The following is a 27,601-nucleotide window of genomic DNA, read 5'->3' as shown; positions in this document are numbered from 1 at the left end:
CATACCTTGCTTGTCCAAGACTTGGAGCAAAAGGACCAATAATGTCAGAGTGTACAATTTCCAAAGGTCTAGTTGTAACTCTGTCACTGTGCTTACTCACAGGAGCTTTTAGTGTTTTGCATTCTTTGCAAACTACACAATCTAAGTATTTATCACAGGGTTTTATCTTTAGGTCAGCACACAGCTGTGGCATTTGTGCTATATACTTGTAATTAGCATGACCAAGTCTCCTGTGCATCAGGTGTACACATTGGTCATGATATGGTGTGTTGCCAACTGCAGCCTTGCAGCTTGGCTTCCTTGCATTTTGCACAATGTACAAGGAGTCTTTTAACATACCAGTAGCACACAATTTCCCATTTTTACGTATCTCACAACCATTTTTCTTAAATGTTATGATATACCCTGTTGCAGCCAATTGTGCCACAGATAAAAGGTTTGATTGTAAATTTGGCACATACAACACACCTTTTACAGTTTCTCCTAAGCAGGATAAATACAAGTCACCTTGTCCCATAATTTTGGTGACAGACCCATCAGCCAAAGATACACTTTGTCTTTCAGTTTTAGACAGTGACACAAAAGAGCTTTTACAATTACATAAATGACAACTGGCCCCAGAATCTAACACCCATACATCAGAATTACCCTTCTCAGCAACCTGTGCAATTTGGGTTGTCTGAAGAGCCTTCTTCTGTGTTGCCCTTGTGTTCTTCTGCTCTGTCTTTCTACTCTTGGGTCTCATGGCACAGTCTCTTTGCAAATGTCCAGCTGAACCACAAGTGAAGCATCTCTGGCTTGCTAGCGCTGTGGCCTCAGGTTCCTTTCCCTTCTTTTCCCTTCTTTTCTGGTCTTGCAGCTTTCCAGAAGAGATGGGGGGGGATCTTTCCTCTCTCTTCTCCCATTCAGCGAGTAAGCGCTGTGTAACATACGATGGGGTGAGGTCTGCTTCAGGCATAGCCTCCAGGGTACAAATCAGCGTGTCCCATGTTTCATTTAGTGAGGACAGGAGGATATAGGATTTTGTGAGAGGTGTAAATTCCATTCCTCTCTCCTGCAACTCAACATACAGCTGCTGAATAAAATGCAGGTGCTCAGGAAGGCTATCTCCTTCTGCAAGGTAGGCTCTGTACAGCTTTTTCGTCAGAGTAACTTTACTCCCTGCTGTTGCCTTTACATATAAGTCTCTCAAAGCGTCCCAAAGTTGCTTTGCAGACTGCATGCCTCGCACGTGGACTAGCTGATTGTCCTCAACTCCCAAGATAATGGTGGCTCTAGCCCGCTCATCCTTTCTCAGCCATTCAGCATTGGGATTTTGGGGGGTTTGCTCACCAATTGGCAGCCAAAGATCCTCTCTGCGAAGATACATTTCCATCTTCAGTGCCCAATTCAAATAGTTGGTCTCTGATAGGCGCTCCAGAGGCATCGCTGAGGGCTGGGAGGCAGCCATGGCTTCTTCCTTCTTTTGCAAGTCACCTCAGCTAGCTTCTAAGTCCTGCAGACCGGCAGTTGCTGGAAAATCTCCAGGTGGCTCCAAAGAAAATCTTCACAGGTCTTTGCTACCTGCCTTTAAATTGTGCATGAGGTGTGGAGTTGATCTCTCTTTTCTTTCTGGGTTTTACTGCGTTGTTTACTGGGCACATAACCTGTTGCAGAATGCTGGGAAAGCCTTTAGCCCAGGAGAGGTCAAAAAAGTCACACACCAAGCATTTCTATAAAAATAATTTATTTACAGAAAACAAAAACAAAAGCAAAACATTTAAAGGACCTAGCTCCCTTTTTGGAGCAAGCCTTGCTGAGCTACATTTCCAGCAGAGAGTAAAAAAAGGAAGTGAGAAGACAAGTCCGGGCAGGTCCTCCCCCCAGGCTATTTTGCATGAAGCACGTGAGAGGAGACAATCACTTGCAGCCTTTTCACCCGGCCAAATGATTAGGTATAAAAGTAGCTTAATCTGTTAGTAGGGAAAACCTCAACAGCCTCAAGCTTGTGAATTCCTATAGTAATGAGGTGCTAGTTTTTAGGGTTATTTTCAGTTTTTCTGCTGTTGTCCTGCTTACTGTCTTAGTTTCATTTAAGTCTTCACATTCTTTTTCTCCGTTTCTTTTAAATTGACAAAAGGAACCTTCACTACTTGTAGAGCATTTTAAAGCATTCTTTAATATTAATGCAATTATATTTTGTTTGAAGTGGTCACTTTTAATATGTAATTAGTATTTTGGTCTAATTAATGTGTTATCAGAATTGTATTATACATACAATTAAATGTAATGCAATATAGAAGATAGTGGATGTTAATGATGGCCTTCGTTTGCAGTTGGTTACATTATTTTGTCTATTTACTTGGGTTTTTTTCCAATATTTCACAGCCATAATTATTTATCAGTCATGGAAACTTTCCTTGCATAACCCATTTTGAAGGAATTAAGGCTTGAGTAATCTTTCAGTCCTAGGAACTAGGAAGTAACAAACTACTTCCAAAAGTGTTGCCAAGAATACTCCATGAACTTGTCCATGTAGTTACCAGAAGTCATGACTGACTCAAAGGGACACCTGTCCTCCTCCCCACAAAACCCTCAAAATATAAATATGTATGTGTGTATGTATGTATATATTTAAAGTCATGGAGGTAGGGGAATGGGGTATCTCAAGAACAGAAATAAAATTTAGTAACACTGTTTTGATTTGTATTTTAAAATCATTTTTAGTGGCTTGTTTGTGAAAAGCTATTGCATAGCTGACAAGAATAAGAAACCTTTTTATAAAGTTTAGCGTGGAGTTAAAATTTTTATTTATAGGCTAAAATGCAGATTGATCAAGATGATGGTAATCACAAGAGCCAAATGGAACAACAGGGTCAAGCAGATGAGGAAGCTGATCAAATAGGGACTGAAGGAAAGGTTAGTGTGAAATTATAATAAATAATAAAGTCAGGTTCAAAATTTAGAATGGAGCTGTCTATCTTTTGATAGTGCTAAGAAATGTTTAAAATGCTCTGGTATACTGAGAATAGTCTACCATAAGTGGCTTAACATGCTTTGACACCTTGGCATTTTCACTATAGGTTAAAAGGCTTCATGTTTACCTAGAGCTAGGATGGATTATGTTTGCCGTATGTAACACTTAAAGAAATTGATGTGTTAACAGGTTTTTGGCTGCTACTGTAGTCTAAAGCACTTCTGAGCAGAGTTTATTTTGAAGTAGTGTTGGAAAATAGAAGCACTGTGCTTTCCAAATCTTGCATTGTAATTCACAAGAAATTGAAATTGCAGGATAGTGGTTATTTAAAATGGCAGCATATTAGGATATAGCTTTATCTTTTAAAATATACAGATACATTTTTTCATCAGATTGCTATTTTATGTGCAATGGGAACAAATGTTATGAATGGTGACATAATTTAATCTTTTACTCTACAGACTGCTTCAGGAGACAAGATTGATATAAATCAGTCATGCAAAACTAAAACAAAGATCAAGAGTATTGATCTACCTATCCATGTTAATTTATACAGACAGGTTGGACAGGATCTTATTAATTGCTACATTGAAAATGAGGTAAGCAGTGGTAAAAATCTGGATCCATGCATGTAAAATAATTACAATTGTCTCAGTGCAGAATTAAGAAAAAATAGCTCTAATTATTGTATGTAAATCCAGTGATTTGGGGTGGAAGAATATAGATAGTTGTGTTTCAAAAAATCAGCCATGTTTTATATTTGTGGTTGATTTATCTGAATTCTTTTATTTCTTGCAGGGGAAGATGATGATGCAAGATAAGCTGGAGAAGGAGAAAAATGATGCTAAAAATGCCGTTGAAGAATATGTGTATGATTTGAGAGATAAGCTTTGTGGGGTCTATGAAAAATTCATAACTGAAGATGTAAGAATTCTCATGAAATTATAACACGATGAAATCCTTTATAATAACATTAGCATTAAAATTGCTATATCTGTAATAGAAGCATTGCAGTGAGTTGGTTCTAGTTTAGCTATATTTCTAATAATCCCTTTAAACTCAGTGGAATAAATTAATCATGATAAATTTGAGCTTCCACTAATTACAACTACTCTACTTTAAAAATCAGCTGAAACTCCCCTAAACTTAACTTTATGCCTTTATAAGTTTGGCATACATTCCTAAGAGCCTGTGAACTTGGAGGCGTTTTTGGTTTTTTGGGGAGGGAGAGTTGTTTAATTTCTCCATTTTATTACTTTTAAGTTTCTAACTCCCTTCAGGTTTTTCTCCTCACTGACAAATCAAGGCAGACAGAGGTTGTGGATGAATTTCCATTGGGCTTAAAGAGCTATATTGAGTGCTATTTAAGAGGAAAATCAGGATAAAATTACTGTTTTAATGAATAAAGTATAAAGGAGACCCTCAGGACTGTTATCACCTTCTTTAATGTCAGGTGTGCAAGACCAGAAGCAAGGATTAATCCTTTCCTGCTTGTCCCTTGGTAGCACCTTTTCCACTGTATTGTGCCAGAATAACTTACTGAAATGTTCCATTCTAGTAGTAGTAGTAGTAATAGCAGGAGCATCTGCAGCAGTCAGAAGAAGAAAAAGCAGGAGGGAAGGAAAAACAGTAATCCATCGTACCATAGTTGAATTCAGCTCACATCTGCATGAGTTACTGGTGGGATAGTGTGCAGGATTTCCTTTGGTTACAGTCTTCATATTCTCAGTAAATACTGGACTTTTTCTCTAAGCAGAACACACATATATGAAGGTGCAGGTAGATAGGCATAATATGCCTATAGGTAGGCATATTCAATATTATATGAGGACATGAGTTATATATTCTAATTAGTGGTGGTAAATGATCTGAGAAGTATGACCTCTCCTGAGAAGATGCTTACCAACAATTGACCTTACTAACTTTGCTCTGAAGGAGAGATACTTTCCTCAACAACAACAATTCATGGCAAGTAGAATTTTTTTTAATCTCTACTATTACAGTTACACAGTAAACCAAACCCTCAGAAAATAGAGTAGAGTGCATTTAATTTTCAGTCCTATCAGTTGAAAATTGTCTCTGCCCATTTAAGCATTCAACCAAAGCTCCCATCTTGTTTTAGTGTCTGTTTCAATTATTTTTAAATTCCATGTTCTAATAGTTCCAGGTGTTACAATATATGAGTATCTACAGAAATATAAACAGTGGTATTTACATTTATTAAAATTACTTCCTGCACACTTTGGCAAGGAAAGTACACTAGTGTGTATTCTGAATACAGAGTTAAATATACTAAATTTCAGATGTAGTGCCATAATTAAGTATAGGCTAAACCAGTTAGATACTTCTGTGAGAAAAGCTTAAATGAAATTATGGTCTACCTGTGTTGCTGACTAATTAGCCATTAGATTTAAATTACTTAGTTTATATCTTGCTTCATCATTCAGTCTTTTGCTGAACTGTTAACATTAACTATAAACTTTGATGCAGAAAGTACATGGGAGGGACTTAAAGCTAGAAAATGGTATTCCTGAAAACTCGATCAAGAAAGCTCCATTTATACTATCTACTTCTAGGAAATACATCATTTGCCTCTGAGTTTACTTTGTTAATTTTAATAGCATGAAGCCCTATTTTTGATATTCTAGTTACTGTCATTTGTTCTTTATGAATGGTGTAGAAATCAGTTTCTTACAGTAGATGCCTTGGTTATAATTTTATTACTATATATCAGTATAAGTAGTGAAATATATTATTGTGGAACTACTTTTTCAGTAGTTTAAAATTATAAAGATTGCTGGGCTACTGTTGTATGTTGTACTGTTTTCTGCCTAGGATTCAAGAAAGATAACATTAATGTTAGAGGATACAGAAAACTGGCTTTATGAAGATGGAGAAGACCAACCAAAACACGTATATGTGGAAAAACTTCAGGAAATGAAAGTAAGGTCTCCATTGCTAGAAATAAAGTGCTTGAATTTGTTCTCTGCAGTATAAACATATATCTCTAAAATTTGATACTTTTAAGTTACTGAAATATGCCAAGCCACCTCAATATATTTCTTCAATACTGGTCACTCACTTTTGCATTCAGTCCACATTAATTATTGACCCCCTATCTCTGTTTTTATTTTCATATAATAAAGTGGGCAGAAGCATGGTCTTATATACAGTCATTTTTGCTTCTTCCAGCAAATACTCATTTGTCAAACGCATAGTTTTGCTGTCTTTCTACTTGTATAGGCAACAGTAACAGTTCTTCCAATCATTAGGTTCTTCACACAGGTTTAAACAAGTCATACAGACACTCCATACCCTAGCACATTGCTATGTCAACATTTTTCCAGTTACATCATCTACACTGTAGCCTTAACATTTTCAGCATTCTCATGACGTTTATGATATGTACTTCCTTTTTTTTCCATTATAAAATGTATTTTTCAATTTGTTATCTTTATTATTTTGTAACAAAACAATATTTAATCTTAAGGGAAAAAAGATTACAAAAAAATAAAAGTACAAACTAGAAATACAAAGAAGGAAAAGAAAAAAATACCTTATATTTTATACCTATCAATGGTCATTGGTTTATCGATGAATTCACTACTATAAGCAATCCAAGATATTATTGTAAGATACCAGAGAATCTCTGCCATTTAACACATACTGCTTCATTCTTTGATTAGTAGAAAATATATTTTACAAAACAGATCACACATTTCCAACCGCCGTTCCTTGACATCCGGAATACCACTTTTCCAATTTCTTAATATAATTCTTTTTTCTACCCCCTATGCTCGATACAACCACAATTCCTGATTAACAGTCAAATTTCAAAGCTTTGCTATATAATTCAAGATTATATTAACATCTTTAACATTTAAAGATTTTCCCATAAATATATTGATACATATTAATACACTATCCCAAAAAGATATCAAATGATCACATCACTATATCATGGATCAGTGAGCCCTCAAATTTGTTTACATCTCCAGCATAAAAAAACTGATGTCCATCCTTTCAAATACATTCTTTGGAAAGTCCAGTATACCCTAAGTAAATTTTTTGATGAATCAACTTTAATCTCAAATCTGTAGATACAATTTCATCATTTTAAACATGAATCCATGTGGCCTTATCAGAAATTCCAGTTCTTTAGTCCATGTTTGAAATATCCCAGAAGTGTCCACTTTAAAAATATTCTTGAACTTTTGACAGAAATATGTTACAGGTTTTATTCTGTCACGGATCCATCAAGTAAGATCCATCAGGTACTTTTGAGGCAGCCAAAGCATCTGGTGCATATTGATCCATTAGAACATGCCTAAGCTGAAGATAAATGACCTGTGTTTCCATCAGAATCTCTCTTTTTTTCCTATAGATTTTCTCCCTACTTCCCAGGTAGTTTCTATCATCATCTCATCCTACAGTCTGCTTGAGCTTCAGATTTCTTGCCAAGCCTCAGATACTTTTCTTTTTAGATCTTTTACTGTGTGTGTTACATTTGTATCCTGCCCTTCTACCAGGGGATTGAGGTGGCAGCTCTTCCAAACTATATTTGATGGTGGAGTGTGTGTGAGGGAGATGTGTTGGATTTCCTGCATTACACAGGGAATTGGACTATCTGCCAATGGCAACTCTAGAATTCTCAATACAATTGAGATACAAGCTTGTTGATTGTCATATTTGATCCATTTTCCTGATTCCCTTCATATGGTAACCAGTAGTTTATAAGTATTCTGCTCAATTATTAAAAAATAATTACCTTCTTCTATATTTTTTCTATATTTTTATGAATATTTCTACACTATTTCTATTTCTTTTTTTTTTTTATGTTTCTAGAAATTTGGTGGCCCTATTCATGATAGATATAAGGAATATGAAGAAAGACCAAAAGCTTTACTTGATTTGGAAAACAAACTCCAGCTGCTTAGGAAAGCTCTAGAAGGATACGAAAATAAGGTAGGACATAATGTATGTTTCTGATAGCGATCTTTTATATATCTGTTCAGAAATAATCTACCTTATGTGGGACTTATTTTCAGATAAATGTATCTAAAATTGAAACCTAATTTTCAAAACTAGATATATAAGATAAATTGGATAAATAAAATCCAGCATCCATTCTGATTTTGTAGTGCAAAAATGTTTCCTTCTTGTTTGTTTCATCTTTATTGACATGTTACCATGTACTCTATTTCCAGCTTAAGTTTTTCCATGTTTATGCAAATGTAGTCAAAATAACATGACTTGCATGTAAAGAGATGTAATACCAAATTCAGGCTCCGTTTGCACCAGGTGTTTCCTTTGGTTGTTGGGGATGTGGGGGACAAACCTCTGAAACCAATCCATCGAGGTCTTGGGAATAATTAGTTGGCATACAATTTGTTGTAGTGAATATGTGCTGCAATAAGAGAATGGAGAAAGAGACAGCTATATCGATAAGGATTATGAATCATATCAATGAAGTAGATAGGTGACATCTTTTTAAGAAGCTATTTCCAAGTAATCTCAAAGTGGAAGCATGAGCTGCCAATAATACGTAAATAGAGTCATCCAGGATTTTAATGTCGCTGAGGATGGGCCATAAGTATATCCATCCTGCTCAAAATTCAGAAATAGGTTTCTTTTTAAAAACTGAGTGAGGATTAAGCATATTCAGCAGTTGTAAAATATTGACTGGCTGAATGGCAGGAAAAAGGAAAACTTGGTAAGGTGGGACATAGAAGACCTGAAGCCTTGAATAAAGCACGTCAGATTGCATCATTTTTAGAGAGAGCCTCCTGTGTAGTAAACAATGATATATTCCTGCCACTCTAGTTCCAGTTCAGTGATTATTCAAACTGGAATAATTTAAGATAACTCTCTAAATATCCCTGCCAACATCACTCAAATTATTTGGCTTATTGTAAACAGTTGCAAAGTCAACATGATGGTCTGTAGGAGAAAAGGCTACATGCATTTGGTTATGTATATACTCGTTTATGTGTGAGCCAGGACCCACCTGGAAGCCAATTCTGCTTGCAGAGTTCATTAGAGCAGGGTTTTTTTGTTTATATAGTCACTGAAGATGGAGCTGACAGGAAAGGATAAATTCAACCTTGTCTAGTCAGAAAGCAGGCTTAAGACTTATGTATCCTGTGGAGGTAGCCAGTCCCAACTCGGTCTTAGGTCTGCTTTCTAGTAAAGCAGAAGAGCTTTCCTTTTTTCTCAGCTTCATCTGGGCCCAGAGGCTGTGGTCCGCATACATTTGACAAAGAATTGAGATCTGAGAACTAAAAACGAAAATAGCAACAAAGCAGCAGAATGTGCTCTTTCTGTAGAGGAGAATGGCCTTAGTAGGCTCTAAAGGAGCCTGCTTTCCTCTTCCCTCTTTGTTCTTTGGCTGGCTGATTCCATTTTCGAAAAAAGGTATGTATCTCTTTCTGTCCATCTACTGTATCTATTTGAGCACTCATGCTAAACATGTGAATATTTCTCCTAATAAAAGGTCATCTCTCTCTGACTCCTTTGGGAGACATAAGGGATGGGGCCCAACACTAAGTGCTTCAAATGGACTGTTCAAAGATGTAGATACCTGCTGTGTTCTGTTAGAAAAGTGCATCTGTTGAATCAAATGAAATGAGGAGCTGCTGCTTTTAAAGATATTGCTGTGCCTTTTCATTGTGTTAAATTTCCTGAACTGATATATGTGTAGGCCTAATGTTGCTATCTACATTTAGAATAGAAACCACATGGCTCACTATAAACTAGACTTCAAGACCAAGTAGTTCATAGTTTTGAATGTGACTTCAAAAATATTCTGATATAGATGCACGTAATTTTGAAGCTAACATCAACAAGATTCTGATATATATGAACATAAATCTGACAGAACCATGTGAAGAAATTGTGAAGATTTCTCTGTAGACTTCAGCTGCGCTCAGATTAGCCTTGTAGCTGCTAACCATGTGACCAGCTTATCTAAAGACTTTGAAATGCAGGCCATGTCTTGACACGAGATAGAAATATCATTGGGCATACATATTAGAAAGATTTGAGAAGCATGGATTTGAGCGTCCAAATTGTCAGGCATGTAGATTTTCCTTATTTTGAAGCACAAATAAGTACTTTCACAACCTGGATAAAACCTTTAAAGCATATACAGTCTTTAAGCCTATCCAGTTCACAAAGCATTTAAAAGCAACTGTTGTTTTGACAAAAGTTAAACTTGATTTTCCTTGTTCAAGGCCTTCCCCAGTGGTCACGTATATCACTATATTTTAAGTTACATGCTTATTTTATCATCTCCTTTCATGGCTAACAAATTGATTCCAGTGCCACATGGATTGGCTTGGATTTGCATAGGTGGATGAACTCTGGCAGTTTTTTGCAGGCCATTCAGAATATATGGCAGACAGGGCATTGAGAATAGTTAATAATTAAATTTGAATAATAAAATAAAGCTGTATTTCTGAGGGTTAGAGCCTTGGTGGAGATATCTGCTGCATCAAGAGTTGTGATATACCAGGCTTGTAAATAATTTAAAGATATGCCTTTATAAGTTTACTAAAATTTACTAAAGGTTTCCTTATGTTTCCTATAAAGGAAACCTTTAGTAAATTTGTCAAGGTAGCAGAGTTGGTTGCTGCTATTCCCTTGGGCAATCTACAGTTTGCAGCTTTCTCTGTGGCAGCAGAGGTTGCTGCCTATCAAGAGCTGTGGCTCAAGCAGTAGCAGGTCAATTACAGTCCAGGGCCAGTCTAACATTCAAGCCCCTTGTAGGCATGTTTGGTGAGTGTCAGTCCTTTGAGGTAGACCAAGTCAGGAAACAAACATCTCATGAATTACTGGAACTCTGCTTTACTGGCATATAACAACAGAATCTGGAAAGGTTATCAGAGATTCTGTCTCTGCTATTATACCAAAAGAATCAGGGTGGGACAAGTTTGAGTTTTTCCTCACTCCTTCCTATATATCCAGGCTAAACTAATGTTTACATAATGGTCATTGAATTTCTTTTAAGGTCATCTCTGTACTCCTCTAGAGTACATCTGTTGACATTATGCTGATGGAGTAAGAATAAGAAAAGCTACCTACATTTAAGAAAGAATCTTGTAGATACACAGGAAATGAGCAGCTGCTTTTAGAGCCAGAGAATAATCTGCCTTTGGAGGCAGTCAAATTGTGTTGTGGGGTCAACACAGTCAACAATGCAGATACTTCAGCAGTGCTTGAGACAAAGAGGTTAAGCCCTTACAGAAAAAACATCAGAATGATGCCAGAGATCACCAAATGGGTGGATTCCTACAGTAATGTGGGATCACCTGGGAATGGTCTTGTGAAGACAAGTGGGTGCTCAGTCAATTGGGAACATGCTTTGGAGTTCAGAAGTATTCCACCAGGCAACTTTCTACCTTTGTCAATATCCAGGAAGTCAGAGATACATCAAAGGAAGTTTGAGACCATCCATCATCTGAGCACCCAAATGATAAAGGAGGTGCCCCAATACAAGAGATTTACTGGCATGTTCTTGTTCACAGTCCCAAAGAAGGTTTGTTTGAACTTAAAGCCATTGAGTAGATCCATGGGACACCAGATGTTCAAAATTGAGACTCTGGTATCTTCAGCAGAGTACATTCTCCCAAATGATTTCCTGGCTTCAGTAGACCTATCGAGTGCATATCTTGACATCCCTATCAGACCAGAGCACCACAGGTTTCTCAGGTTTATTGACGAGTTTCAATTCAGGGCCCTTATCATTAACAGAATTTATTAACTGTGAACTGATCAAGACACAGAGCTGACTTGAAACAGAATTTATTGAGTTGTATACCAGCTGATATTTTGCTGTACCAAGGATCTTTTGTGTAAGAGTTGCCATAGCCTGTTCTTGTCCCAGCACATCAGTTTGATTTTTTTTTTCCCCCTCCGGTTTACTGTTTCTAGGAGGGCTAGAATTTTTCTAGCAATATAAGAGGCATCAGACCTTGAGAGAAAAAAATTATCTCCAGACCCATGATGCCTTGATCTCTGTGCTGGGGACTTGAATAGAAGTAGCTCTTAAAGGCCAGTCCTTCCAAAGCAGAAGTAAAGATCATCATAATGGCTAGGCAGCCAAGAACAATTCACATATACCAGTTGATTTAAGAGTTTTTCTTCACTGGTGCAGGAGGAAGAAATTGTTTCCAATTGAAGCAGGAGTTCCCTAGTTTCTAGCTTCAAGTGGACTTGGACACTGGACTTGAAGGGTTGCATGCTGTGGAGATAGGCAATTGCTGTTGGAGCTGTATTTTGGGATAGAGAGACACACCTGGTCTTGGTGGATCCTTATGTTAAATGTTTTCTTAGCTGGATTAATTCCCCTTCCCTGTTACTCATCATTTTCCTTGCTGGGATTTACCTTTAACGTTCGAACCTTAACAGTAGGTCCCTTTGAGACATTAGGGAGTCTTGTATTAAAAGAATTGACTTTAAAGATTGCTTTTCTGGTGGCAGTCACTTTGGCCAGAATAATAGGGGGACTGGGGCGTTCTTCATCAGGAGATATCACTCAGAGAAGTATCAGTCCTTTTACTCAGAAGTAAAAGTCCTCTAAGGTTATTTCAAGGTTTCACAGAAATCAGAATATAGTAGTACCTAATTTTTGCACAAATCCCAACCATCCTAGGGATTGTTGTTGTTTATTCGTTTAGTCGCTTCCGACTCTTCGTGACTTCATGGACCAGCCCACGCCAGAGCTTCCTGTCGGTCGTCAACACCCCCAGCTCCCCCAGGGACGAGTCCGTCACCTCTAGAATATCATCCATCCATCTTGCCCTTGGTCGGCCCCTCTTCCTTTTGCCTTCCACTCTCCCTAGCATCAGTATCTTCTCCAGGGTGTCCTGTCTTCTCATTATGTGGCCAAAGTATTTCAGTTTTGCCTTTAATATCATTCCCTCAAGTGAGCAGTCTGACTTTATTTCCTGGAGGATGGACTGGTTGGATCTTCTTGCAGTCCAAGGCACTCTCAGAATTTTCCTCCAACACCACAGTTCAAAAGCATCGATCTTCCTTCGCTCAGCCTTCCTTATGGTCCAGCTCTCGCAGCCATATGTTACTACAGGGAACACCATTGCTTTAACTATGCGGGCCTTTGTTGTCAGTGTGATGTCTCTGCTCTTAACTATTTTATCGAGATTTGTCATTGCTCTTCTCCCCAGGATTAAGCGTCTTCTGATTTCCTGACTGCAGTCAGCATCTGCAGTAATCTTTGCACCTAGGAATACAAAGTCTTTCACTGCTTCTACATTTTCTCCCTCTATTTGCCAGTTATCAATCAAGCTGGTTGCCATAATCTTGGTTTTTTTGAGGTTTAGCTGCAAACCAGCTTTTGCACTTTCTTCTTTCACCTTCATCATAAGGCTCCTCAGTTCCTCTTCACTTTCAGCCATCAAAGTGGTATCATCTGCATATCTGAGATTGTTAATGTTTCTTCCAGAGATTTTAACTCCAGCCTTGGATTCCTCAAGGCCAGCTTGTCGCATGATGTGTTCTGCATACAAGTTGAATAGGTAGGGTGAGAGTATACAGCCCTGCTGTACTCCTTTCCCAATCTTAAACCAGTCTGTTGTTCCGTGGTCTGTTCTTACTGTTGCTACTTGGTCGTTATACAGATTCTTCAGGAGGCATACAAGATGACTTGGTATCCCCATTCCACTAAGAACTTGCCATAATTTGTTATGGTCCACACAGTCAAAGGCTTTAGAATAGTCAATAAAACAGAAATAGATGTTTTTCTGAAACTCCCTGGCTTTTTCCATTATCCAGCGGATATTGGCAATTTGGTCTCTAGTTCCTCTGCCTTTTCTAAACCCAGCTTGTACATCTGGCAATTCTCGCTCCATGAACTGCTGAATTCTACCTTGCAGGATCTTGAGCATTACCTTACTGGCATGTGAAATGAGTGCCACTGTTCGATAGTTTGAACATTCTTTAGTGTTTCCCTTTTTTGGTATGGGGATATAAGTTGATTTTTTCCAGTCTGATGGCCATTCTTGTGTTTTCCAAATTTGCTGGCATATAGCATGCATTACCTTGACAGCATCATCTTGCAAGATTTTGAACAGTTCAGCTGGGATGCCGTCGTCTCCTGTTGCCTTGTTATTAGCAATGCTTCTTAAGGCCCACTCAACCTCACTCTTCAGGATGTCTGGCTCTAGCTCACCGACCACACTGTCAAAGCTATCCCCGATATTGTTATCCTTCCTATACAGGTTTTCTGTATATTCTTGCCACCTTTTCTTGATCTCTTCTTCTTCTGTTAGGTCCTTGCCATCTTTGTTTTTGATCATACCCATTTTTGCCTGGAATTTACCTCCAATGTTTCTAATTTTCTGGAAGAGGTCTCTTGTCCTTCCTATTCTATTGTCTTCTTCCACTTCCGCGCATTGCTTGTTTAAAAATAATTCCTTATCTCTTCTGGCTAACCTCTGGAATTTTGCATTTAATTGGGCATATCTCCCCCTATCACTGTTGCCTTTTGCTTTCCTTCTTTCTTGGGCTACTTCTAGTGTCTCAGCAGACAGCCATTTTGCCTTCTTGGTTTTCTCTTTCTTTGGGATGTATTTTGTTGCCGCCTCCTGAACAATGCTGCCAACTTCTGTCCAGAGTTCTTCCGGGACCCTATCTACTAAGTCCAGTCCCTTAAATCTATTCTTCACCTCCACTGCATATTCCTTAGGAATATTAGTGAGCTCATATCTAGCTGATCTGTGGGTCTTCCCTAATCTCTTTAGTCTGATCCTAAATTGTGCAAGAAGAAGTTCGTGATCTGAACTACAGTCAGCTCCAGGCCTTGTTTTTACTGACTGTACAGATGTCCGCCACCTTTGGCTGCAAAGGATGTAATCAATCTGATTTCGGTGTTGTCCATCTGGTGAAGTCCATGTATAAAGCTGTCTCTTAGGTTGTTGGAAGAGAGTGTTATGCAGAGTGAATTGTCTTGGCAAAATTCTATCAGCCTGTGTCCTGCTTCGTTTTGTTCTCCCAGGCCATACTTACCTGTAATTCGAGGTGTCATTTGACTGCCCACCTTAGCATTCCAGTCTCCTGTGATGAAAATAACATCTCTTTTAGGCGTGTTGTCCAGTAGGTGCTGCAGATCCTCATAGAACTGCTCTACTTCAGCTTCTTCAGCATTTGTGGTTGGGGCGTATATTTGGATCACTGTGATGTTAGATGGCTTGCCCTGAATTCGAATTGAGATCATTCTGTCGTTTTTTGGGTTGTATCCAAGCACTGCTTTAGCCACTTTACTATTAATTATGAAGGCTACTCCATTTCTTCTGTGGTCCTCTTGTCCGCAGTAGTAGATCTGGTGGTCATTTGATGTGAAGTGGCCCATTCCAATCCATTTCAGTTCACTGACGCCCAGAATGTCTATCTTTAATCTTGTCATCTCACCAATAACCACATCCAATTTGCCCTGGCTCATAGATCTTACATTCCAGGTTCCGATGGTGTGTTGATCCTTAGAACATCGGATTCGCCGTTCACCACCAGCACCGTCGGCCGCTAGCCGTCCTTTCGGCTTTGAGCTAGCTGCGTCATCACGTCTGGGGCTAGTTGAGCTCATCCTCTGTTCCTCCCCAGTAGCATTTTGACCATCTTCCGACCTGGGGGTCTCATCTTCCGATGGTATACCGACATATCTCTGGTTGTACTGATCCATTTAGTTTTCACGGCAAGAATACTGAGGTGGGTTGCCATTACCTTCCCCAGGGATCGCATTTAGTCTGACCTCTGTCATGACCTTCCCGTCTTGGGTGGCCCTTCACGGTTTAGCTCATGGCATCATTGAGGTGCTCAAGCTCCAGCACCACGACAAGGTAACGATCCTTTGCTGAAGATCCTAGGGATAGACTTTGGAATACAATAAGTTAAATGTACCCAGATGTTTAGATTTATCTGAAACAGGGACTTCTGGGTGGGGAAATGGCAGATTGAAGGATCTCCAAAAGCTCAGAGATGATGCAGAGACTGGAATTGCAACCAGGCGGCATGCCCGGTTTTGCAGAGCTGCTGTGGAGAAGGAGAAACTGAAGAGATCATCCATGTGCACTCTGGACAGCTGATCCTCACGAGGAAGCCTGCAGGATCTGGAATGATTCTGTAGATACCTTGTGAATAAGAGCAAAGGGAGATCAGGCTTGCAGCATCAGCAGAGCCTTTTAAAAGACACTGGGTCCATCCAAACCCCACTTTCTTAATCACATTGGACTACAATTAATTAAATGTTAAAGTGATCTTTGCAGAGGCAGTTTAATTGGATCATTAGTGAGTGATCCTACGACCCGTAACTTATTCAACAGAACAGGTAAATTATAAAAATCAACTTGCAGCAAAAAGTACAGTAAGAATTTGGATTACAAAAATTTTAACTGGATAAAGAGTCCAGGGGAATCTTTTTGAACTTCGTTTACTTTAGGTTCCCAGGAATTAATTAATTAAATAGCACGTACCTTCGTGCGAAAGTGTTTTGTTTCAGTTCTCCAAGGAAATTGAGATTTGTTAGTACGGGAAAACAGAGAACTTAAGATGAAATCAAGAGAACAATTAACTGCAAAGGGATTTAGTTTTCATATGCATAACTAAGAGAAAGATTCAATATACTGTAGATAAAAAAGCTCCAGGAATAGAATATCATAAAGCGGAATTTCAAAATGAATTATATACAAATTATAAACATGTGATTGCAAACATGTACAAACTTTTGTCAAGATTTGAAACGGAAGAATGTATGATAAAGTGGGCTAAGAAGTTTGGCTATAATATTCAAATGGATTCATAAGAGAGAATGTGGTAAAAAGATTTGAAATTCACATTGTCTTTCAATTAATAGAGATTTTTTATAAAACAATGTACTGTTGGTATATGACACCAGAGAATTAGAAAGATACTTCTAATTATGTGAGGGAGTGAAGTTGGGAAAAGTAGCTGCAGCCTGGCAGAAATGCTTCTTACCACGTTTTCCTCATATATTCATTAATTAACACACAACTTAACTCACAAGCATCCAAGCCAGCATTCCAGTTGCCTGTGATAATTGAGCCACACCCTGGTGTTTTCAAGAACGTGTCGATGTCCATAGGCAGCCTCACCCAACCCAGGCTCCTAGCTTACAAAAGCAAATGCTGAGTGGGGGGCATATGTGTAGGAGGAAAGGTAATAAGCAAATGGCATACAGACAGGACAGGGAAGCAGAAGCGACACAAGAGGACTAGCATTCAACTACCAGGACGACAAGTTATGATGAGCAGCGTATCCTGGTGGGAGTCCTGCCTGGAGCTTTGCCAAGAGCTCAATAGAAGAAGAACCACCACACTGAAGCAGCACCTCATCCCAACTAGAGTAAGAATATTTGGAAGGAGGAGAAGGTTGTCTGCCACTTTACAGACTTACAGACTTTTGCTTGAACTCAGTATTGAAGGACTGAGTATCAAAGACATATTTACATAGCAACGTTACCTTTTAAGTACTACATAGGTAGAGAGCAGTAGTCTGTCGTTGGGGAAGGTGTGTGCTGCAGTAAAGCATTTTCTACAGATTTCCTACGCTGTGGTGTGTGCAGTCCTTGGAAAGCAAAGAACCCTCACAAATTACTGTTGGAAATCTGGAAAATGTGAAGGGACATTTTATCATGCATGGTGGACTTGTGAAAAAGGAAAAAGATACTGGACACAAATACATATGCAGAGAGTTTTAAAAATTAATATTCAGATGAAACTGGAATTTTTCTTACTAGGACTTACGGCAGTCAATTAGAAAAGGCTCACAGGATTGGTTTTATATATGGTAACTGCAGCAAGGCTGTTATATGCACAAAGTTGGAAGAATACAGAAATGATGGAGGAATGGATCGTAAAGATGGCAGAGCTTGCTGAAATGACTAAATTGATTTGTTTAAGAAGGGAACAACAATTACTTTAAAAGACTGGAAACCTTTATGAATTTTTTGCTGAAAATTAATAAAAATAAATTGGTGATGTAATTTGGGAGGGTGGAGATGGTAATCACTATGTTTCTATCTGCTGCAAAGAAGATCGGAAGTCGCTTCCTTAGATATCTTTTGTTTTCTCTTTTGTTATCTTTTTCTTTTATCTCCTTTTTTCTACTTCTCCTTTTATGTTTCTGTAGTTTTTTAATCTTACGTAAAATCTCTTAATAAAAATTCCCTTCTCACCCCTATGGTGGTATGTGTCTTCCTCAATCTCAGGTTCTCTACCAGAGGCCTGGGAGTTTGAGGGTTCTGCGCAGTATCTTACCTGTTTCTAGAACTGCATTCTTTTGGACAGAGAGCTCTGATGTTGCTCCTGGGATCTGTTGGAGCCACTGTCCCAGCTTAGGAGTCACAGCCCCGAGTGCTCCTACCACCACTGGGACCACTTTGGCCTTCATTTTCCATGTTCTCTCTAGTTCCTCCTTCAGGCCCTGGGACTTCTCCAGCTTCTCATACTCCTTCCTGATGTTGCTGTCACTTGGCATTGCTGTGTCTATCACCACCACTGTCTTCTGGTCCTTGTCTTCTACCATGGCCAGTACCTGCCTGTCTATCTGGATACGGAAGTTTTAGCCCTGTTATTCTTCATGACCTTCAGTGGAATCTCCCATCTGGACTTGGGAGGGTCTAGCCCATACACTGTGCAGATGTTCCTGTATACAATGCCAGCTATTTGGTTGTGCTGTTCAGTGTATGCTGTTCCTGCCTGCATCTTACACCTTGCCACTATGTGTTGGACTGTCTCTGAGGCCTCTGTTCAATCTGCACCTTGGGCCCTGTCTAGTCCAGTAGACTCCTGCTTCTATGGATCTGGTGCTTAGTGCCTGTTCTTGTGCTGCTATGATCAGTGCCTCTATGCTGTCTTTTAGTCCAGTCCTTTCTAGCCACTGGTAGGATTTCCCAGTGTCAGCCACCTCATTCATAGATTCATTCATTCATTCATAGATAGATCTGAAACACATTCTTAAATACTGAAGGATGGAGAGCATTTTTGTCTTACATAAGTTTGGAAATGCTAGGAAGCAAGTTTCTAGATCCTCTGTTAATAGATGGGTCAGAGAATGCATTGTTTTGGCATATTCTGCCAGCAGTGTACAGGAACCTACTGTATCATGGCCTACTTTGTAAGAGGAATATCAACTTACACAGCATTGGCCTAAGTTTTAGATGAACTCTTCCAAGCAGCAACTTGGTTTGAGGTGTCTTCATTGTGCATTACAGAATTGATAAATACTGCTTTTAAAGCAGAGATGAAGGCACAGAGGTATTACATTGACCCACCCAGGACATTACCTTTAATATATTCCTTTCCTGTCAACTCCATCTTTGGTGATCAAGAATGTGAGGTGCCAGGTTGACCTGATAGATTGTACCCCAAGAGATTTCTAGAGGGTGAAGAATTCACTTAATACGAATGGGATATGAATGTGTGACATTTGTATGTTTTTTTAAATTGTGGTTCAATGTTACTGGTTGATGTATATACATATTAAGCTGGTTCTTCCAACTGAAGTCACTAACTGACTGAGTTGGAAGGGGCTACCTCTAAAAGATGCAGAAGTCTTATCCTTGCCTTTTGACTGGAGGAGGTGGAGTTAACCCTCTACTGTCAGATTCATCTTCTAGGGGCCAGAATGGCACTCCTGGTAAGTCCAGATGCTCTTTGATGCACTTGTGATGCAAGCACTCAAGCTCCATACCACTTGAACAGGAATTTCTGTAGCCAAACAATAAAGCTGTTTTTTCAAAATTCCAAATTCCTTTAAATAGATGATAATTTGGCTTTATCAAAATGCTTTTGTTTAAATCATTATGATTTAATCACAAATCATTATGAAATCAACTATTCTATAATCCAATATGGGATAAGCCTGTGTGTTACTTGCTGAATGCTGAATTTAAATATTTTCTCTGTAGGATGAAAAATACGATCACATTGATCCTGTTGATATGGAAAAGGTTGAAAAATATGCCAGTGAAGCTATGCGCTGGTTGAGCTCGAAGATGCATGCACAGCACAGATTGAGCTTAACGCAGGATCCTATTATTAAAGTGGCAGAAATAATAGCAAAATCTAAGGTAAGTTAACTTTGGGGTTGAATTATGTTAATAGAAAAATAAACATAAATTGGCCTAGGAGTAGCTTAGTATTGCAAATGATATCAGGAAACAAAATATATTTCTGTAAAAGTTAAGAGAATTTCAGCAAATAGATACTAGTTTCCATGGAAATAGGTATGTCATAGCTCTATCTGCCATGCATGTTTATGTGTGAACATGATTCATGATGATGATGATATCCCACCTTTTTTATATAGGTGGTGAACATACCTAATTCTCCTGTCTCCTATTTTCTCCACAACAACCCTGTGAGGTGGATTGTGCTGAGAGACACTGGCCCAAAGTCACCCAGCTGGCTTTCATGCCTAAGGGAGGCCTAGAACTCAGAGTCTCCTGGTTTATAGGCCAGCACATTAACCCCTATTCCAGACATTATATTCAGATGATAGTATGCAAACACATTTAAGTCAGAAGGAGAATATGGCTTGAACCATGAGCTGTTATTCCATAAACGGAAGAAGTTTCTACTATTAATTTATTAGAGGTAAAATCCTAATATCTGTGCTTTTGCTGCTGGGAGAAAAAAGCGGTAAGGTTATTTTGAAACCTCTATGTTCTGTAGAGCAGTAAACCGATCCTTATTCAAGATGTCTTTAAATACCAGAGGAAGCATTTGATGCATGTCATGAAAAACTTGGATTTTTGTAAGTAGGGTAATATATACAGCGCACTCGGAAAGTATTCAGACCCCCTTCACTTTTTTTCAATTTTGTTATGTTGCAGCCTGATACTACAGGCGTTCAAATTCATTTTTTTTTCTCATTACCTCAGTACCTCATAATGACAAAGTGAAAACAGAATTTTAGAAATGTCTGTAAATTTATTAAAAAGGAAAAACTGAAATATCACATGTACGTAAGTATTCAGACCCTTTACGCAGTACTTTGTTGAAGCACCCTTAGCAGCAATTACAGCCTCGAGTCTTCTTCGGTATGACATGACAAGCTTTGCACACCTGGATTGGGGGATTTTCTGCCACTCTTCTTTGCAAATCCTCTCAAGCTCAATCAGGTTGGATGGGGACTGTCGTTGGACAGCCACTTTCAGGTCTCTCCAGAGATGTTCAATAGGGTTCAAGTCAGGGCTCTGGCTGGTTCACTCTAGGACATTCACAGAGTTGTCCCTAAGCCATTCCTGTGTTGTCTTGGCTGTGTGCTTAGGATCATTGTCATGTTGGAAGGTGAACCTTTGGCCCAGTCTGAGGTCCTGAGCGCTGTGGAACAGGTTTTCATTGAGGATATCTCTATACTTTGCTCCATTCAGCTTTCCCTCAACCCTGACTAGTCTCCCAGTCCCTGCTGCTGAAAAACACCCCCACAGCATGATGCTGCCACCACCATGCTTCATTGTTGGGATGGTATTGGACAGTTGATGAGTGGTGCCTGGTGTCCTCCAGACATAACGTTTAGAATTGAGGCCAAACAATTCAGTCTTGATTTCATCAGACCAGGGAATCTTTTTCCTCACAGTCTGAGAGTCCTTCAGGTGCTTTTTTGCATGCTCCAAGCGGGCTTCCATGTGTTTTGCACGGAGGAGAGGCTTCCGACTAGCCACTCTGCCATGAAGCCCAGATCGGTGGAGGGCTGCAGTGATGGTTGTCCTCCTGGAACTTTGTCCCATCTCCACACAGGATCTCTGAAGCTCAGTCAGAGTGACCATCGGCTGCTTGATCACCTCTCTTACTAAGACTCTTCTCCCCCGATTGCTCAGTTTGGCTGGGCGACCAGCTCTTGGAAGAGTCCTGGTTGTGCCAAATGTCTTCCAGTTGAGAATTATGGAGGCCGCTGTGCTCTTGGGAACCTTCAGTGCAGCAGAATTTTTTTTGTAGCCTTCCCGAGATCTGTGTCTTGCAATAATCCAGTCTCTGAGCTCTGCAGGCAGTTCCTCTGACCTCATGGCTTTTGCTCTGATACAGTATGCATTGTCAGCTGTGAGGCCTTCTATAGAGAGGTGTGTGCCTTTCCAAATCATGTCCAATCAATTTAATTTACCACCGGTGGACTCCAGTCAAGGTGTAGAAACAGCTTAGCAATGATCAAGAGAAATGGGAGGCACCTGAGCTAAATTTCAAGTGTTGTTGCAAAGGGTCTGAATACTTACGTACATGTGATATTTCAGTTTTTCCTTTTTAATAAGTTTACAGACATTTTTAAAATTCTGTTTTCACTTTGTCATTATGGGGTACTGAGTGTAGATTAATGAGAAAAAAAGTGAATTTGAACGATTGTAGTATCAGGCTGCAACATAACAAAATTGAAAAAAATGAAGGGGGTCTGAATACTTTCCGAGTGCACTGTAAACAAATGAATATTTGGAGCAGGTTATAATTTAAGAAAATGTAAAGAAGTTTTCTTATTTCAGGCTGCTCAAGTTGTCTTGTATACTACTGTATTGTTTAATAGGATTATAATTATGGGCAGACTTAACAATTTACTACTAGACTTATCTCCTATATTTTACACTGTAACCAATTTCATAGGCCATTGTGTTGTTTCCATGGTAGTTACAATAATCATTTTTTCCTGATAGGAACTGGACAGTTTATGTAATCCAATTATTTATAAACCTAAGCCCAAGGCAGAACCACTGTCTGAAGATCAAGAAAAATCTAATAGTGAACACAACAGGCCAATGAATGGACAAAGCGGCACTGATACTAAATTAGAAGACAGTTACCAGCAGCCTAAATCATCTGAAGAAATGGATGTGGACTAAGTTTTACATTTCTTTGAGTTCATTAAAAACAGTGCAAGTAATCAGAGGGTCCATTTTTCTTTTGTCTAATTCACACTACGTATGTTCAGTTATTTAGAAAACTTTCTGTCCTTTGTTCTTTTCAGTAAGTTTGAAAGTGTTTTTCTATTGAGTGCATTCCCATTGTTCATTCCATTGATGCAGCTTATTGTGAAGCTTTAGTTGAATGTAGATTGTAATCAGTTGAAGCTTTTACGATATATTTTATATCAAAGAGGCAGAATTGATATATAAATGACAACAATCTACCTTATTTAAAGCTTTTATTGTGGGTAAGCCGCTGCTCCTTTATTCAGGAAAGGCCACTGTATTGCACTTTTGATGCTGAAGTATAGATTTTTGCATCTTTATTTTAGAAGATACTCAGTTTGATGTGGCTTGAATATTGCCACCAGAAGCACTGACCTTTTTCTAATTGTTGTACTGTTCTAATTTAAATATTAAAATAGAGGTTAGTTGGCAAACTAGTTCATCTTGATGTACCATGAAAACCTGTAAGAACTTTGTTGACCAACATCTAAAGCTTGAAAGGAGCTCACACCAGCACCATTTTTTGTCATCAAATTAGTAACATGATTCAAAATAAAACTCGTGGTCCCCGTGTTCACACAGTCCTGTATCATATTTTGTGTTGATGCTGAGACACTCTTAAAATTGTAATAATATGGAATTGGAAGATTGTAACCAGAGAGACATGCTTTCATTTCTCTTAATTACCTCTGGTCTAACTGGCTTGGGTTCATTCAGAATGCTGCCTTTGCCTGTTTTTTAAAAATGCCCTCCTTGGAATTAAAAGTAGAAAATACACCCAGAACATTGTCATAAATTAATATTACTTATACAGCATTCCTTATTTGAAATATTTCTCCTGTTTTACTTGGCAAAATAGTACTCTTGTTTCAGAGTTTGTGCTTGGAAAAAGTTCACAGTAGTAATAGTTTTTTAGCAAATGTCCCAAGCATTTGCAGAATATCATTTGATCCATCTTTAACAAATAGATAAAACAAACTATTAACATTTAAGCTTAATATTATCAGTACAGATAAATCTAAAAAATAATCTTAAAACTTTTTGATTAGCAATTATTATTTTTTTTGTCGAAGTAATTATGTAGCGACTTGAGAATCCTTCATTGCTCACTCCAATTTTTGGCTGAAACGCATCTATGCTTTTGCAAAAATATTGTAAGTAATTCAGATTTCTTTTTACTCCACTATTGAACGTATAGGTTGATTAGCTAAGTTATTTAGATTTAACAGACTGGATCCTAAAGAAGGGATCTGTTTTCTGCTGAGGCCAAAAAAAAAAAGATTTTTTTCTTCAGAAAGCACAGACATATTATTTTGGCCTAAGGAAGATTTATTTTGTATGTTATTTTTCTGATTATAGCATATTTTTCAGTATATCCTATACATATTGGTGTGGTATGATAGACAGTGCCTTCCCATCTGGCCCAATTTGTTAAAGAGGAGAGTATCATAAAAACATTTTAACAGTAGTGTTTTGTATAACTGTTAGTTATTTGGAATTGATATTCCTGATTTGCCTACTATTGTTGAGTCAGCCCATCATGCTGGCCAGTGGATTATAACCCAATTGCTTTGGAACATACCGTAAGTAACAAAAAGAGGATAGTTTACTATGAGAACCCATTACATAAGACATTAAGCACATTTTTACACTATTTTGGCTTATATTTCTGCTGTTTATGCAATCAGTTTTGTATAAGCAGTAATTATAGAAGACTTTTCAGGTAAATAGTCTACTTATTTAAGCCTGTGGTAAATGTTGAATATGTATATGCTACTATATATTAATTCAGTGTATGGTATTATAAGGGGTCTAAATTTTATGATTTATTCTAAACCCTCTGGTTTAGGATGTGATAGGTCTGCATAATGATTTATTCTTCCCACTGTTAGCTATGATTTAGTTGACTTTTTGATGGATCAGGGACCTTTATAGGGAAAGAAGTATGTCACCTTTCTAGACAAATACTAACTGGACATTAGACTGGAGAATTAAGTTAAAAGTACAGTATAAAAATGTCTATGTTGGGATATTAATACAAAGCATGACAGTACACAAAAAGTGTATATTCTATATTGATAAAACTACTTATGAGCATGGTACTTACAAAAATATATAAGAAAGTTGCTCAAGTAATATGTTAAAGAATAAATAAAGGAAGATAAATTACAAAAGGTTTTGTGGCATACTGAAGAATATCTAACCTGTAATGACACATGCTTTTATGGGATAGACTCTTCATCAGTTGCATGAAGTGCTATCCTTACAATGATAGATATACACAGGGACATGCAAAGTGAAGTTAGATAGCAATGAGATGAAAAAGTTGCAGTCTGTAACACTTCCATTGTAGGGCAAATAGTTACCATAACAGTAATAGATGCTAATGAAAAATGCTTATGACTGAGGAAATCCTAAAGTAATATTTTGTGTAAGTGCTTAGCAGTTTCATATGGTTTGTTACCCTCTCCCACTTTTAAAAAACTGGCATTCTTGTCCTACATTGTGTTAAACTTAACAAGGAAGTCTGTTAACAATTGAGATTTCTTACTGATTAAGGTATAACTAATCAGAATACACACACACACCCAAGAACAGAACTATCTTGCAAAGCCTTAATAGGTACTATCTACTGTCTACTATTATAAAGGAATTCCAGGAGAGACTAAACTCACCTGTAATTGGGTGATATTTTTTTTTAAAGAAGCCTTGATACTACCTGGTTTTATTCCCCCATGACCAGTTCCCTCACTATAGAAAATTGATTAATATATAAATTTAATCACATTGGCTAATTTTAATCAGGTCCCATTGTTTAGCTCAGACATCCCTAATTATCCATCCCCCCTTCACCTAGTATCAATGATTATCTTTGAGAAATGTCTTGTTTATCTAATTACAGTAATAAAACATACTAATTTCTCTCTAGAATAATTGTTTGGAAAATTTAGTCCACGTTAGTGAAGTTTTCAAACTACCCTCTAATTTGGACCAAAACTCAAAATATTTTTGTGAGAATAAAATGAAGTTGGTGTGTAGGGAAGGAGAGAACCATGAATGCTGTCTAGGGTTCCTAGAGGACATAGAAACATGCTTGCTTTTCCTGTCTTGTACACAACCTTAACATTATACATTCCTCAAAGGTTTTTCTGTTTCCAGGATTGATAAGGAAAAGTTTTACACAGCAGCTTGGATGCACTGTGGTGTCAGCTGCCATTGGCTTGTTCTGGGGGGTAGAAGCTTGCTAAATTACAATGGCTAATTAGAAAGAGCATATTTTAATATTTAAGTCAGTGTGAACAGTGGGAAGTGATTGCATATACAGATCCTGCCAGTATAAGGTTCTGTTTAATGATGTGCTGTTTTTCTAAAGTATGATCTAAATGTTACATGCTCCTCATGATTGTACTGAACACACACAGCTGGGGGAGGGGGGATAAAACACCCAGTTTGGGAAACACTTCAGTATTAGCAAGAAGCTGAAGTTAAGTCACTTGCCATTGTGAAGGTGGTCAGTTCAACAGATTTTTGTATTATGTAGCAAATGTATACTTACATATTGCCCCAGTGGGACAGAGGAGTGTTTTCAACTTGCATAAATCTATAGCAGTGTTGCAAAATGTTTCCCATGTATGTAAACAGATGGAATCCTTCATAGTGTCATGCAACAAATTGACAAATATGTCGTCTGATTTCTAAGTAGCAATACAGATTGCTAGAGATTGTATGTAATATATTTATAATAAACATTTAAATTTACTTCCTAAACCACAACTAATGGTTACTTAAGGCTCCTTTATTGCTATTGGTTTCAACTCTCTGCAATTGTGATTTATTCTTAATTGGATTACTAGGGATGGGACTAATATTCCTAGAGACTAGGATGATCTGTTACAGCTATTTAAGTTCTTCCTAGGCTAAAAACGCAGACACTTAAACTATTTTATCTATTATTCATAAAATTAGGCTTTCTGCTGTAGTCTAAGAAGCTATTACAGCTATTACTAAGAAGTCTTATCTGTAATGAATCAATTATTTTATCAGACTCTTAATACCCAAGCTAAATTGATAGAGTAGAACAGAGTGATAAAGAATTTATAAATCTTGCTTATTGTATAGGTTTGAATGCTTTGATGCTGCTTTGATCTGAAATACAAAAGATTATCTATTTTAAAAATTAAATAATATCTTAAGTCATGATAAAATCTAAATAGTGGGGAATAGATCCAAATTAAATTTCAGTTGCCACTATAATATGTGGAGAAACCACAAGCTTGAGTGTCATTCAAGAATAATGAGTTAATTTTTCTTTATAAATTGCAGCATGTTTCATCACACTGCAAGATTCTCATAGGTATGTACCTATACAGTATTCATATCATACCATTTATCTTGGTACTTTTTATCTTACAGAATGACTGCTATGCCATATGATTAAAAAAATAAACTTGTATAGAGATAATATCAGGAACCAATTCCACTAGAAAGCAAGGTATAACATCTTGCCCCCGGAGGTGAGGCAGGCCCCATCGCTCCTGACCTTCAGGAAGGCCCTGAAGACTTGGCTCTGCCGTCTCACTTGGGGTGGGAAGGTGGGTAGCCATTCTTGGGGGTGGCTTGCATCTTAGAGCCCCTCCCACCGGATTGGCATCTTAGAGCCACTTGGATTTTATATTTATCTACATTGTATTTTATATTGGTAAATTGTTTATTTTATT

At 38.0% G+C, this 27,601-nt stretch overlaps 1 protein-coding gene across 1 annotated transcript in view; it reads left to right on the top strand.

Moving 5' to 3' along the window:
* HSPA4L (heat shock protein family A (Hsp70) member 4 like) overlaps window positions 1–26,657 on the top strand; it is a 48,845-nt gene extending 22,188 nt beyond the window's left edge. The window contains exons 13-19 of the mRNA XM_063310689.1: window positions 2,797–2,898; window positions 3,418–3,555; window positions 3,755–3,880; window positions 5,792–5,899; window positions 7,802–7,921; window positions 19,896–20,057; window positions 22,629–26,657. Of these exons, the coding sequence (XP_063166759.1) occupies window positions 2,797–2,898; window positions 3,418–3,555; window positions 3,755–3,880; window positions 5,792–5,899; window positions 7,802–7,921; window positions 19,896–20,057; window positions 22,629–22,814 (942 nt within the window). The 3' untranslated portion in view covers window positions 22,815–26,657. The remainder of the gene's footprint in view (window positions 1–2,796; window positions 2,899–3,417; window positions 3,556–3,754; window positions 3,881–5,791; window positions 5,900–7,801; window positions 7,922–19,895; window positions 20,058–22,628) is intronic.
* The last annotated feature ends 944 nt before the right edge of the window (window positions 26,658–27,601 follow it).

This window comes from Candoia aspera, chromosome 8 (genome assembly GCF_035149785.1).
Source record: "Candoia aspera isolate rCanAsp1 chromosome 8, rCanAsp1.hap2, whole genome shotgun sequence".
In the NCBI taxonomy this organism is placed as follows: Eukaryota; Metazoa; Chordata; class Lepidosauria; order Squamata; family Boidae; genus Candoia; species Candoia aspera.
This window is presented reverse-complemented; position numbering and strand designations above follow the sequence as displayed.